The sequence below is a fragment of the Taeniopygia guttata genome, chromosome 36 (genome assembly GCF_048771995.1).
Source record: "Taeniopygia guttata chromosome 36, bTaeGut7.mat, whole genome shotgun sequence".
In the NCBI taxonomy this organism is placed as follows: Eukaryota; Metazoa; Chordata; class Aves; order Passeriformes; family Estrildidae; genus Taeniopygia; species Taeniopygia guttata.
Window position 1 is genome coordinate 781,052 of NC_133061.1, and position 14,040 is coordinate 795,091.

At 41.0% G+C, this 14,040-nt stretch overlaps 1 protein-coding gene across 2 annotated transcripts in view; it reads left to right on the top strand.

Moving 5' to 3' along the window:
- The window catches only part of MMP14 (matrix metallopeptidase 14), a 44,750-nt gene that overhangs the window by 25,174 nt on the left and 5,536 nt on the right, over window positions 1–14,040 (top strand). For both annotated transcript variants that reach the window (XM_072921362.1, XM_072921363.1), the window contains exons 6-9: window positions 311–456; window positions 3,516–3,654; window positions 8,368–8,518; window positions 12,431–12,543. In XM_072921362.1, coding sequence (XP_072777463.1) covers window positions 311–456; window positions 3,516–3,654; window positions 8,368–8,518; window positions 12,431–12,543 — 549 coding nt within the window. The remainder of the gene's footprint in view (window positions 1–310; window positions 457–3,515; window positions 3,655–8,367; window positions 8,519–12,430; window positions 12,544–14,040) is intronic.

Consider the following 14,040-nt stretch of genomic DNA (forward strand, 5'->3'; position numbering starts at 1 on the left):
TCCCAAATTTCCCCCAAATCCCCAAATTCCCCCCCAAATCCCCAAATTTCTCCCCAGATTCCCCAAAATTCCCAAAATTCCCGAATCTCCCCTTAATTCCCTAATTTCTCCCCCAAATTCCCAAATTCCCCCCTAAAATTCCCGAATTTCTCCCCAGATTCCCCAAAATTCCCAAAATTCCTGAATCTTCCCCTAAAAATCCCCAAATTTCCCCAAATTTTCCCCAAAATCCCCAAATTTCCCCAAAATTCCCAATATTTCCCCCCAAATTCCCATCCCCATTCCGATTTTCCGGGAATTCTCTCCGCAGGCTCCTCCTCAGGCCCCTCCCCCCGCCCCTCCCCCACCCCTCAGGCCCCGCCCCTCCCCCCCCCGGGCCCCCCCTACGGGCCCCGAATTTGTGACGGCGGCTTCGACACCGTGGCCATGCTCCGGGGAGAGATGTTCGTCTTCAAGGTGGGAATTCCGGGAATTTTGGGGAATTTTGGGAATTTTGGGAATTTTGGGGATTTTTGGGAATTTTGGGAATTTTCTGGGATTTTTTTGGGATTTTTTTGAGCCATTTTTAGGTTTTTTTGTGACCTTCCAGGACCTTTCTAAGGTCTTGAAGGTGTTGTGGAGGGGATTTTTTGGGAATATTTTGGGAATTTTTTTGGGATTTCTGGGTAAATTCAGGAATTTTTGGAAATTTTGGGAATTTTGGGAATTCTCGGAATTTTTGGGAATTTTTTTGGGGTTTTTTTGGGATTTTTTGGACATTTTTAGGTTTTTTTGTGACCTTCCAGGACCTTTCTAAGGGTGGTTTTGCAGAGGGGGTTTTTTTGGGATTTTTTTTTGAATTTCTGGTCAAATTCAGGAATTTTTGGGAATTTTGGGAAGTTTTGGGAATTTTTGGGAATTTTTTTTGATTTTTTGGGATTTTTTGGAGCCATTTTTAGGGTTTTTTGTGACCTTCCAGGATCTTTCTACGGGTAGCTTTGCAGAGGGAATTTTTTAGGAATATTTTGGGAATTTTTTGGGAATTTCTGGGTAAATTCAGGAACTTTTGGGAATTTGGGAAGTTTTGGGAATTTTTGGGATTTTTTTTTTATTTTCTGGGATTTTTTGGAGCCATTTTTAGGTTTTTTTTGTGACCTTCCAGGACCGTTATAAGTTTGGTTTTGCAGAGGGGATTTTTTGGAAATCTTTTGAGAATTTTTTTGGGAATTTCTGGGACGTTCAGGAACCTTTGGGAAATTTGGGAATTCCGGGAATTTTTGGGAATTTTTGGGAATTTTTTGGAATTTTGGGGGATTTTTTGGAGCCATTTTTAGGTTTTTTGTGACCTTCCAGGACCTTTCTAAGGCCCTGGAGGTTTTGTGGAAGTGATTTTTTGGGAAAAATTTCGAGAATTTTTTTGGGAATATCTGGGGAAGTTCAGGAATTTTTGGTAATTTTGGGAATTTTCCCCATTTTTTCCCCCATTTCCCCCCATTTTTTCCCCATTTCAACCATTTTTCCCATTTTCTCTGGAGCGCTGCTTCTGGCGGCCATTTTGTCCCCATTTTGTCCCCATTTTTTCCCATTTTCCTCCATTTTTTCACCATTTTTCCCCCATTTTTCCCCCATTTCTTCACTGTTTTTCCCCATTTTTTCACCGTTTTTCCCCATTTTCCCCATTTTTCCCCATTTTCACCCCAATTTTAATTTATTTTTTCCCCAGGAGCGCTCCTTCCGGCGGCCATTTTGTCCCCATTTTTCCCACATTTTTTCCCCGTTTTTCCCCATTTTTTCGCCGTTTCTTCACCGTTTTTCGCCGTTTTTTCACCGTTTTTTCCCATTTTTTCCCCATTTTTCCCATTTTTCCCCATTTTCACCCCAATTTCATTTCCATTTTCCCCCAGGAGTGTTGCTTCTGGCGGCCATTTTGTCCCCATTTTTCCCCCATTTTTTCCCCATTTTCCCCCATTTTTTCACTGTTTTTCCCCATTTTTTCACCGTTTTTTCACCATTTTTCCCCATTTTTTTCCCATTTTTCCCCATTTTCCCATTTTTTCACCATTTTCCCCATTTTTTCCCATTTTTCCCGTTTTTTCCCCATTTTGCCCCATTTATATTTTTCCCCAGCAGTGCTGCTGCCGGCGGCCATTTTATCCCCATTTTTCCCCATTTTTCCCCATTTTTCCCCATTTTTCCCGTTTTTTCCCATTTTTCCCCATTTTTTCACCGTTTTTCCCCATTTTTCCCCGTTTTCCCCATTTTTCCCCATTTTCACCCCAATTTTAATCTCAATTTTCCCCCAGGAGCGCTTCTTCCGACGGCCATTTTGTCCCCCTTTTGTCCCCTTTTTTCCCCATTTTTCCTCATTTTTTCACCATTTTTTGCCGTTTTTTCACTGTTTTTTGCCATTTTTCCCCATTTTTTCCCATTTTTTCCCATTTTTTCCCCATTTCACCCCAATTTTAATTTATATTTTTTTCCCCAGGAGCGTTGCTTCCGGCGGCCATTTTGTCCCCATTTTCCCCCCATTTTTTCATTGTTTTCCCCCATTTTTTCCCTATTTTTCCCCATATTTTCATCATACCCCCCATTTTTTCCCATTTTTTCCCATTTTTTTCCCATTTTTCCCTAATTTTAATTTATATTTTTTCTCCAGCAGCGCTGCTTCCGGCGGCCATTTTGTCTCCATTTTCCCCCATTTTTTCACTGTTTTTCCCCATTTTTTCACCGTTTTTCGCCGTTTTTTCGCCGTTTTTTCCCCATTTTTTCCCCTTTTTCCCCATTTTTCCCATTTTTCCCATTTTCACCCCAATTTCATTTCCATTTTCCCCAGGAGCGCTGCTTCTGGCGGCCATTTTGTCCTCATTTTTTCACCGTTTTTCCCCATTTTTTCACCATTTTTCGTAGTTTTTTCCCCATTTTTTCCCCATTTTTTCACAATTTTCCCATCTTTCCATGATTTTTCCCCGTTTTTCCCCCATTTTCCCCCATTTTTTCCCCATTTCTACCATTTTTCCCATTTCCCCAGCAGCGCAGGTTCCGGCGGCCATTTTGTCCCCATTTTTTCACCGTTTTTCCCCATTTTTTCACCGTTTTTCCCCATTTTTTCCTCATTTTCCCCCATTTTTTCACCGTTTTTCCCTGTTTTTCCCATTTTTTCCCATTTTCCCCTAATTTTAATTAATATTTCGCTGCTTCAGGCGGCCATTTTGCCCCCATTTTTTCACCATTTCCCCCCATTTTTTCATCATTTTTCCCCATTTTTTCACCGTTTTTCCCCATTTTTTACCCATTTTTCCCAATTTTCCCCCATGTTTTCCAATTTTTTCCCATTTTTTCCCATTTTCCCCTAATTTTAATTAATATTTCGATACTTCTGGCGGCCATTTTGTCCCCGTTTTGTTCCCATTTTTCCCCCTTTTTTTGCCGTTTCTTCACCGTTTTTCGCCGTTTTTTCACCGTTTTTTTTCATTTTTTTCCCCATTTTTCCCATTTTTCCCCATTTTCACCCCAATTTCATTTCCATTTTTCCCCAGGAGCGCTGGTTCTGGCGGCTGCGCGGGGGGCAGCTGATGCCGGGGTACCCGCTGCCCATCGGCCACTTCTGGGCCGGGCTCCCCCCGAGCATCGACGCCGCCTACGAGAGGAGCGACGGGAAATTCGTTTTCTTTAAAGGTTTGGGGGGAAATTTGGGGTTTTTGGGGGTTTTTGGGGGTTTTTTTAGATTTTTTGGGGATTTTTTATGGTTTTATTGGGATTTTATTGGGTTTTATTAGGGTTTATTGGGGTTTAATTGGATTTTATTGGGATTAAATTGGATTTTTTTGGGATTTAATTGGATTTTATTGGGTTTTATTGGATTTTATTGGGATTTAATTGAGTTTTATTGAGATTTATTGGGATTTATTGGTGTTAATTGGATTTTATTAGGATTTATTGGATTTTATTAGGTTTCAATTGGATTTTATTGAGGTTTATTGATTTTATTGAGGTTTAATTGGGATTTATTTGATTTAATTGGGTTTTATTGGGATTTAATTGGTTTTATTGGGGTTTATTGGGATTTATTGGATTTTATTGGGATTTTATTGGATTTTATTGCATTTTGTTGGGATTTATTGGATTTTATTGGGTTTTATTGGGTTTTATTGGGATTTATTGGATTTTTTTTTTTGATTTATATGGTTTTATTGGGGTTTATTGGGATTTATTGGGATTTCATTGGGTTTTATTGGGATTTATCGGGGTTTATTGTGATTTAATTGGATTTTATTGGGATTTAATTGGATTTTATTGGGATTTATTGGGATTTATTGGGGTTTAATTGGGTTTTTTGGGGTTTATTTGGGACACGAGAGGAGCGACGGGAAATTCGTTTTCTTTAAAGGTTTGGGCGGAAATTTGGAGGTTTTTGGGATTTTATTTGGGATTTAATTTGATTTTATAGGGGTTTGTTGGGATTTAATTGAGTTTTATTGGGGTTTATTGGGATTTATTGGATTTTATTGGGATTTATTGGATTTTATTGGGATTTATTGGATTTTATTGGGATTTTATTGGGAATTATTGGGATTTATTGGATTTTATTGGGGTTTATTGGGTTTATTGGGGTTTAATTTGGCTTATGGGGGTATATTTGGGACACGAGAGGAGCGACGGCAAATTCGTCTTCTTTAAAGGTTTTGGGTCAAATTTGGGGTTTTTGGGGTTTTTTGGGATTTTTTTGGGTTTTATTTTGAATTTTGTTTGATTTTATAGGGGTTTGTTGGGATTTAATTGAGTTTTATTGGGGTTTATTGGGATTTAATTCAATTTTATTTGGATTTTTTTGGGATTTATTTGGATATTTTTGGGATTTAATTGGATTTTTTTGGAGTTTATTGGATTTTATTGGGTTTTGTTGGGATTTAATTGGGTTTTATTGGGATTTAATTGGTTTTATTGGGGTTTATTGGGATTTATTGGATTTTATTGGGATTTTATTGGATTTTATTGCATTTTATTGGGATTTATTGGATTTTATTGGGTTTTATTGGGTTTTATTGGGATTTAATTGGATTTTATTGGTTTTATTGGATTTTATTGGGGTTTATTGGAATTTATTGGGATTTATAGGGTTTTATTGGGATTTATTGGATTTTATTGAGATTTAATTGGATTTTATTCGATTTTATTGGGATTTATTGGATTTTATTGGGATTTATTAGGGTTTATTGGGGTTTTATTATGTTTTATTGGATTTTATTGGGATTTATATGGTTTTATTGGGATTTATTGGGATTTATTGGGATTTAATTGGGGTTTATTGGATTTTATTGGGATTTATTGGATTTTATTGGGATTTATTGGGTTTTATTGGGATTTAATTAGATTTTATTGCATTTTATTGGGATTTTTTGGGTTTTATTGGATTTTATTGGGATTCAATTGGATTTAATTGGATTTTATTGGATTTAATTGGATTTTATTGGGTTTATTGGGGTTTAATTGGGTTTTTTGGGGTTTATTTGGGACACGAGAGGAGCGACGGGAAATTCGTTTTCTTTAAAGGTTTGGGCGGAAATTTGGGGTTTTTGGGGTTTTTTGGGATTTATTTGGATTTTTTGGGGGTTTATTTGGGATTTAATTGGGGTTTATATCAATTTATTGGGGTTTTATTGGGATTTTATTGGGATTTTATTGGGTTTTAGTTGGTTTTATTGGGGTTTAATTGGGTTTTTTGGGATTTTATTGGGTTTTGTTGGGATTTAATTGGGGTTTATGGGGTTTTAATTGGATTTTATTGGGATTTATTGGGTTTTATTGCATTTTAATTGGATTTTATTGGGATTTATTTTTTTTGGGATTTAATTGGATTTTATTAGGATTTCTTGTGTTTTGTTGGGATTCATAGGGTTTTATTAGGATTTATTGGATTTTATTGCATTTTATTGGGATTTATTGGTTTTATTAGGATTTATTGGATTTTATTGCATTTTATTGGGATTTATTTGGTTTTATTGGGATTTATTGCATTTTATTGGGGTTTATTGGGATTTAATTGGATTTATGGCTGAATTTTGGGGTGAATTTTTGGGTGATTTTGGGTGAATTTTTGGGCCATTCTGGGTCAATCTTGGGGTGAATTTTGGGGTGAATTTTGGGTGAATTTTTGGGCGATTCTGGGTCAATTTTGGGCTATTTTGGGGCGATTTTTGTTTTGCATTTTTGGGTTATTTTGGGGTGAATTTTTTGGGTGATTCTGGGTCAATCTTGGGGTGAATTTTGGGGGGTTTTGGGGTGAATTTTTGGGTGAATCTGGGTGAATTTTGGGCTATTTTGGGGTGAATTTTTGGGCGATTTTGGGTGAATTTTGGGGCGAATTTTGGGTGATATTGGGGTGAATTTTTGGGTGATTCTGGGTCATTTTTGGGTGATTTTGGGTGAATTTTTGGGCGATTCTGGGTCAATCTTGGGGTGAATTTTTGGGCGAATTTTGGGTGAATTTTTGGGCAATTCTGGGTCAATCTTGGGGTGAATTTTTAGGCGATTCTGGGTCAATTTTGGGTGATTTTGGGTCAATTTTGCGCTATTTTGGGGTGACTTTTTTTTTGCATTTTTGGGTGATTTTGGGGTGAATTTTTGGGTGATTTTGGGGCGAATTTTGTGTGATATTGGGGTGAATTTTTGGGCGATTCTGGGTCAATTTTGGTCTATTTTGGGGTGATTTTTTTTTTTGCATTTTTGGGTGATTTTGGGGTGAATTTTTGAGTGATTCTGGGCAAATTTTGGGCTATTTTGGGGTGAATTTTTGGGTGATTTTGGAGTGATTTTGGGGTGAATTTTGGGCAATTCTGGGCCAATTTTAGGTCAATTTTGGGGTAAATTCTTGAGCAATTCTGAGCAAATTTTGGCCGATTTTTGGCTGATTTTTTTCCCATTTTGGGGTGAATTTTTGAGCGATTCTGGGTCAATCTTGGGGTGAATTTTGGGTGATTTTAGGGTGAATTTTTGGGTGATTTTGGGGTAAATTTTTGAGCGATTATGGGTCAATTTTGGGCTATTTTGGGGTGATTTTTTTTTTGCATTTTTGGGTGATTTTGGGTGAATTTTGGGCGATTCTGGGTCAATTTTGGGCTATTTTGGAATGACTTTTTTTTGCATTTTTGGGTGATTTTTGGTGAATTTTTGGGTGAATTTTGGGGTGAATTTTTTGGTGAATTTTGCGTGAATTTTTGGGCGATTCTGGGTCAATCTTGGGGTGAATTTTGGGTGAATTTTTTGGCGATTCTGGGTGAATTTTGGGCTATTTTGGGGTGAATTTTTTTGCATTTTTGGGTGATTTTGGGGTGAATTTTTGGGTGATTCTGGGTGAATTTTGGGCTAGTTTGGGGTGAATTTTTTTTTTTGCATTTTTGGGTGATTTTGGGGTGAATTTTTGGGCAATTCTGGGCAAATTTTGGGGCTATTTTGGGGTGAATTTGGGGTGAATTTTTGTGTGATTTTGGGGTGAATTTTGGGGTGAATTTTTGGGTGATTTTGGGTGATTTTGGGGTGAATTTTTGGGCAATTCTTGGTGAATTTTGGGGTCAATTTTGGGTGATTTTGGGGTAAATTCTTGAGCGATTCTGAGCGAATTTTGGCCTATTTTTGGCTGATTTTTTTCCCCATTTTGGGGTGACTTTTTGAGCGATTCTGGGTCAATCTTGGGGTGAATTTTGGGTGATTTTGGGGTGAATTTTTGGGCGATTCTGGGGTGAATTTTGGGTGATTTTAGGGTGAATTTTGGGTGAATTTTGGGGCAAATTTTGGGGTGAATTTTGAGTGAATTTTTGGGTGATTCTGGGTCAATTTTGGGCTATTTTGGGGTGATTTTTTTTTGCATTTTTGGGTGATTTTGGGGTGAATTTTTTGGCAATTCTGGGTCAATTTTGGGGCGAATTTTGGGTGATTCTGGGTGAATTTTGGGTGATTTTGGGGTGAATTTTTGAGCGATTCTGGGCAAATTTTGGGCTATTTTGGGGTGAATTTTGGGTGATTCTGGGGTGAATTTTTGAGCCATTCTGGGCCAATTTTAGGTCAATTTTGGGGTAAATTCTTGAGCAATTCTGAGCAAATTTTGGCCTATTTTTGGCTGATTTTTTTCCCCATTTTGGGATGACATTTTGCCCGATTCTGACCAAACTTACACTGATTTTTCAGCTGATTTTTGCTCAATTTTGACCTGAAATTTCCAACAATTCCGAGCGAATTTTACCCAATTTCGCTTCAATTTTACCTCAAATTTTTTCGCTCTTCCAACCAAATTTCAGCCGATTTCTCCCTCATTTCCGGGCGTATCCGGGCGTATCCCGGCTCGTTTTTTTTGGCATTTTTTGCCTGATTTTGGCTGTTTTTGCCCCATTTCAGGCTCCCGGCACTGGGTGTTCGACGAGGGGGTCCTGGCCCCCGGTTACCCCCGACCTCTGTCCGAGCTCGGCCGCGGCGTCCCCAGCGACCGCCTGGACGCCGCCCTGCTCTGGCTGCCCAGCGGCCACACCTACCTCTTCCGGGGGGACAAGTGCGTCCCGGAACCTTCCGGAACCTTCCGGCAAATTCCCGAATTTTCTGGGAATTTTTCTGGAATTTTTTGGGCTTTTTATGTATCTTTCAGGACCTTTCTGCACTCTTTTTGAGTCTATATCTGCACTTTTTGGGACTTTTCTGCACCTTTCAGGACCTTTATGCACCTTCTAGGACCTTTCTGGAACCTTCTCTGACCCTTCCGGCCGTTTCCCGAATTTTCTGGGATTTTTTTCTGGAATTTTTTGGGCTTTTTATGCATCTTTCAGGACCTTTCTGCACTATTTTGGGGCTATTTCTGCACTTTTCGGGACCTTTATGCACCTTTCAGGACCTTTCAGGATATTTCTGAACCTTCTCGGAACCTTCTGGGAATTTCTGGAATTTTCTGGGATTTTTTCTGGAATTTTCCGGGCTTTTTATGCATCTTTCAGGACCTTTCTGCACGCTTTTTGGGGCTATATCGGCACTTTTCAGGCCTTTTCTGCACCTTTAAGGACCTTTATGCACCTTTCAGGACCTTGCTGCAGTTTCCGGAACCTTCCGGAACCTTCCGGAGATTTCCAGAATTTTTTTGGATTTTTTTCTGGAATTTTTTTTGCTTTTTATGCATCTTTCAGGACCTTTCTGCACTCTTTTTGGGGCTATTTTTCAAACTTTCAGGACTTTTCTGCACCTTTCAGGACCTTTCTGCACCTTTCAGGACCTTTCTACACCTTTAAGGACCTTTCTGAACCTTCTCTGGAACCTTCCGGCGAATTCCTGAATTTTCTGGGATTTTTTTCTGGATTTTTTTGGGCTTTTTATGCATCTTTCAGGACCTGTCTGAGCTCTTTCTGGGGCTATTTCTGCACCTTTCGGGACTTTTATGCACCTTTCAGGACATTTCTGAACCTTCTAGGACTTTCTGGAACCTTCTCTGAACCTTCCGGAAATTTCTGGAATTTCTGGAAATTTTTGGGATTTTTTTTCTGGAATCTTTTGGGCTTTTTATGCATCTTTCAGGACCTTTCTGGGTTATTTTTGGGGCTATTTCTGCACTTTTATGCACCTTTCAGGACCTTTATGCACCTTCTAGGACCATTTGGAATCTTCTCTGAACCTTCTGGAATTTCGGGAATTTTCTGGGATTTTTCCTGGAAGTTTGGGGCCTTTTTATGCATCTTTCAGGACCTGTCTGGGCTCTTTCTGGGGCTATTTCTGCACCTTTCAGGACTTTTCTCTTGGGACCTCTCGGGACCCCCAAAATCTCCCAAATTTCCCCCAAATTTCCCAAATTCCCCTCAAATTCCCAAATTCCCCCAAAATTTTCCCCAAAATTCCCCCAAAATCCCCAAAATTCCCCCAAATTCCCCCCAAATTTCCCAAATTCTCCCAAAATCTCCCAAAATTCCCCCCAAATTCTCCCAAAATCCCCCCAAATTTCCCAAATTCTTGCAAAATCTCCCAAAATCCCAAAAATCACCCAAATTCCCCCCAAATTTTGCAAATTCTCACAAAATCCCCAAAATTTTCCCCAAATCCCCCCAAAATTCTCCCAAAATTCCCCCAAAATCCCCCTAAAATCTCCAAATTTTCCCCAAATTCCCCCCAAATTTCTTAATTCTCCCAAACTCCCCCCAAAATTCCCCAAATTCTCCCAAAATCTCCCCAGTTTTACCCAAATCCCCCCAAAATCCTCCCAAATTTCCCAAATCTCCCAAAATTCCCCCCAAATTTCCCAAATTCCCCCAAAATTCTCCCAAATTCCCCCAAATTTTACCCAAATTTCCCCCAAAATCCCCCAAATTTCCCCAAAATCCCCAAAATTCTCCCCAAATCTCCCAAAATTCCCTCCAAATCCCCAAAAATCCCCCAATTTCTCCAAAATCCCCCAAATTTCCCCAAATTTTACCCAAATTCCCCCAAATTCCCCCAAACTCCTCCCAAATTTCTCCCCAAAATTTTACCCAAATCCCCCCAAAATCCCAAAACTTCTCCAAAATTCCCCCCAAATTTCCCCCAAAATCCCCCCAAACTCCTCCCAAATCCCCCAAAATTCCCAAAATCCCCCAAATTCCCCCCAAATTTCCCAAATCCTCCCAAATCTCCCAAATTTTACCCAAATCTCCCAAATTCTCCCAAAATCTCCCAAAATTCTGCTTAAATCCCCCAAATTTTCCAAAAATCCCCCCCAAAATTCTCCCAAATCCCCCAAATTTCCCAAAATTTAAAAAATCACTCAAATTCCCCCCAAAAATTCCCGCAAAATCTCCCCAAATTTCCCAAATTTCCCCCAAATCCCCCAAATTTCCAAAATCCCCCAAATTCTCCCCAAATTTCCTGAATTCTCCCAAAATCTCCCAAAATTCCTTCCAAAACCCCCAAATTTTCCCCAAATCCCTCCAAAATTCCCCCAAATCCCCCAAATTTCCTGAATTCTCCCAAAATCTCCCAACATTCCTTCCAAAATCCCCCAAATTTCCCAAAATCTCAAAAATCACCCAAATTCCCCCCAAAATTCCCCCAAATACTCCCAAAATTCCCCCCAAATTTCCCAAATTCGAGCAAAATCCTCCAAATTCTCCCAAAATTCCCCCCAAATCCCCCAAATTTCCCTGAATTTCCCCAAAATCTCCCAAATTTCCCCAAATTTCCCAAATTCTCACAAAATCCCCCAAATTCTCACAAAATCTCCCAAACTCCCCCCAAATTTCCCAAATTCTCCCAAAATCTCCCAAAATTCTCCCCAAATTTCCCCAAATTCACGTAAATCCCCCAAATTTTCCCAAAATCCCCCCAAATTTCCTAAATTCTCCCAAAATTCCCCCCAAATCCCCCAAATTGTCCCAAAATCTCCCAAAATTCCCCCCAAATCCCCCAAATTTTACCCAAATCCCCCCAAAATCCCCAAAATTCCCCCAAATTCCCCCCAAATTTTCCAAATTCCCCCAAAATTCCCCAAATTCTCCCAAAATTCCCCCAATTTCCCCCCAAATTCTACCAAAATCCCACCAAATCCCCCAAATTTTACCCAAAATCCCCAAAATTCCCCAAAATTCTCCCCAAAATTCCCCCCAAATTTCCCCCAAAATCTCCCAAAATCCCCCCAATTTCCCCCAAATTTCCCCAAATCCCCCCAAATCCCCCAAATTCTCACAAAATCTCCCAAATTTTACCCAAATCCCCCCAAAATCCCCAAAATTTCCCCAAATTCACCCAAATCCCCCAAATTTCCCAAATTTATGCAAAATCTCCCAAATTTTACCCAAATCCCCCCAAAATGCCCAAAATTTCCCCAGATTCCCCCAAATTTCTCAAAAATTCCCCCAAATTCCCCCAAATTCTCCCAAAATTCCTTCCAAAATCCCCCAAAATTCCCCCAAAATTTCTCCCAAATCCCCCAAATTTTCCCAAAATTTCCCAAATCCCCCCAAAATTCCCCCAAAATTCTCCCATATTTCCCAAATTCTCCCCAAAATTTCCCCAAATCCCCCAAATTTCCCCCAAAATCCCCCAAATTTCCCCCAAATTTCCCCCAATTCTCCCAAATCTCCCCCAAAATCTCCCAAAATCCTCCCAAATTCCCCCCAAATTTCCCAAATTCCCCCAATTTCCCCCAAATTCCCCAAAATCCCCAAAATTCCCCCAAATTCCTCCCAAATCTCCCAAATTCCCCCCAAAATCTCCCAAATCCCCCCAAAATTCCCCAAAATTCCCCCAAATTTCTCCAAATTCCCCCAAATTCCCCAAATTCCCCTAAAATCTCCCAAAATTCCCCCAAATACCCCAAATCTTCCCAAAAAGTCTCCCAAATCCCCCAAAAATCTCCCAAAATTTCCCCAAATCCCCCCAAATTTCCCCCAAAATTCCCCCAAAATCCCCCCAAATTCCCCAAAACCCCCCAAATTCTCCCCAAATTTCCCCTCAGGTATTACCGCTTCAACGAGGCCCTGGGGGCCGTGGACCCCGACTACCCCAAGAGCATCGAAGTTTGGGGGGTCCCCCCGGGCCCCCGCGGAGCTTTTATGGGCCCCGACGAGGGTGAGACCCCAAAAATTCCCAAAATTCCCGAAATTCCCAAAAAATTCCCGAAAAAATCCCGAAAATTCCCGAAAAATCCCGTCCAAAATTGGCCCCAATTGAGGTTTTGGGTCCTCCCGGCCGCTAGAGGGCGCTGTCATAGAAAAGGGGGCGGGGTCAAAATGAGGCCACGCCCCCTTCTGGCAGCTCCCAGTATAAACCAGTATAAACCAGTAACCCCCCAAACCCCATCCCAGTACAAACCAGTAACCCCAAACCCATTCCCAGTACAAACCAGTAACCCCAAACCCATTCCCAGTACAAACCAGTAACCCCAAACCCATTCCCAGTACAAACCAGTAACCCCAAACCCATTCCCAGTACAAACCAGTAACCCCAAACCCATTCCCAGTACAAACCAGTAACCCCAAACCCATTCCCAGTACAAACCAGTAACCCCAAACCCATTCCCAGTACAAACCAGTAACCCCAAACCCATTCCCAGTACAAACCAGTAACCCCAAACCCATTCCCAGTACAAACCAGTAACCCCAAACCCATTCCCAGTACAAACCAGTAACCCCAAACCCATTCCCAGTACAAACCAGTAACCCCAAACCCATTCCCAGTACAAACCAGTAACCCCAAACCCATTCCCAGTACAAACCAGTAACCCCAAACCCATTCCCAGTACAAACCAGTAACCCCAAACCCATTCCCAGTACAAACCAGTAACCCCAAACCCATTCCCAGTACAAACCAGTAACCCCAAACCCATTCCCAGTACAAACCAGTAACCCCAAACCCATTCCCAGTACAAACCAGTAACCCCAAACCCATTCCCAGTACAAACCAGTAACCCCAAACCCCCTCCCAGTACAAACCAGTAACCCCAAACCCATTCCCAGTACAAACCAGTAACCCCAAACCCATTCCCAGTACAAACCAGTAACCCCAAACCCCCTCCCAGTACAAACCAGTAACCCCAAACCCATTCCCAGTATAAACCAGTAACCCCAAACCCCCTCCCAGTACAAACCAGTAACCCCAAACCGCCTCCCAGTACAAACCAGTAACCCCAAACCCATTCCCAGTATAAACCAGTAACCCCAAACCCATTCCCAGTACAAACCAGTAACCCCAAACCCATTCCCAGTACAAACCAGTAACCCCAAACCCATTCCCAGTACAAACCAGTAACCCCAAACCCATTCCCAGTACAAACCAGTAACCCCAAACCCATTCCCAGTACAAACCAGTAACCCCAAACCCATTCCCAGTACAAACCAGTAACCCCAAACCCCCTCCCAGTACAAACCAGTAACCCCAAACCCATTCCCAGTACAAACCAGTAACCCCAAACCCATTCCCAGTACAAACCAGTAACCCCAAACCCATTCCCAGTCCAAACCAGTAACCCCAAACCCATTCCCAGTATAAACCAGTAACCCCCTAAACCCCATCCCAGTACAAACCAGTAACCCCAAACCCATTCCCAGTACAAACCAGTAACCCCAA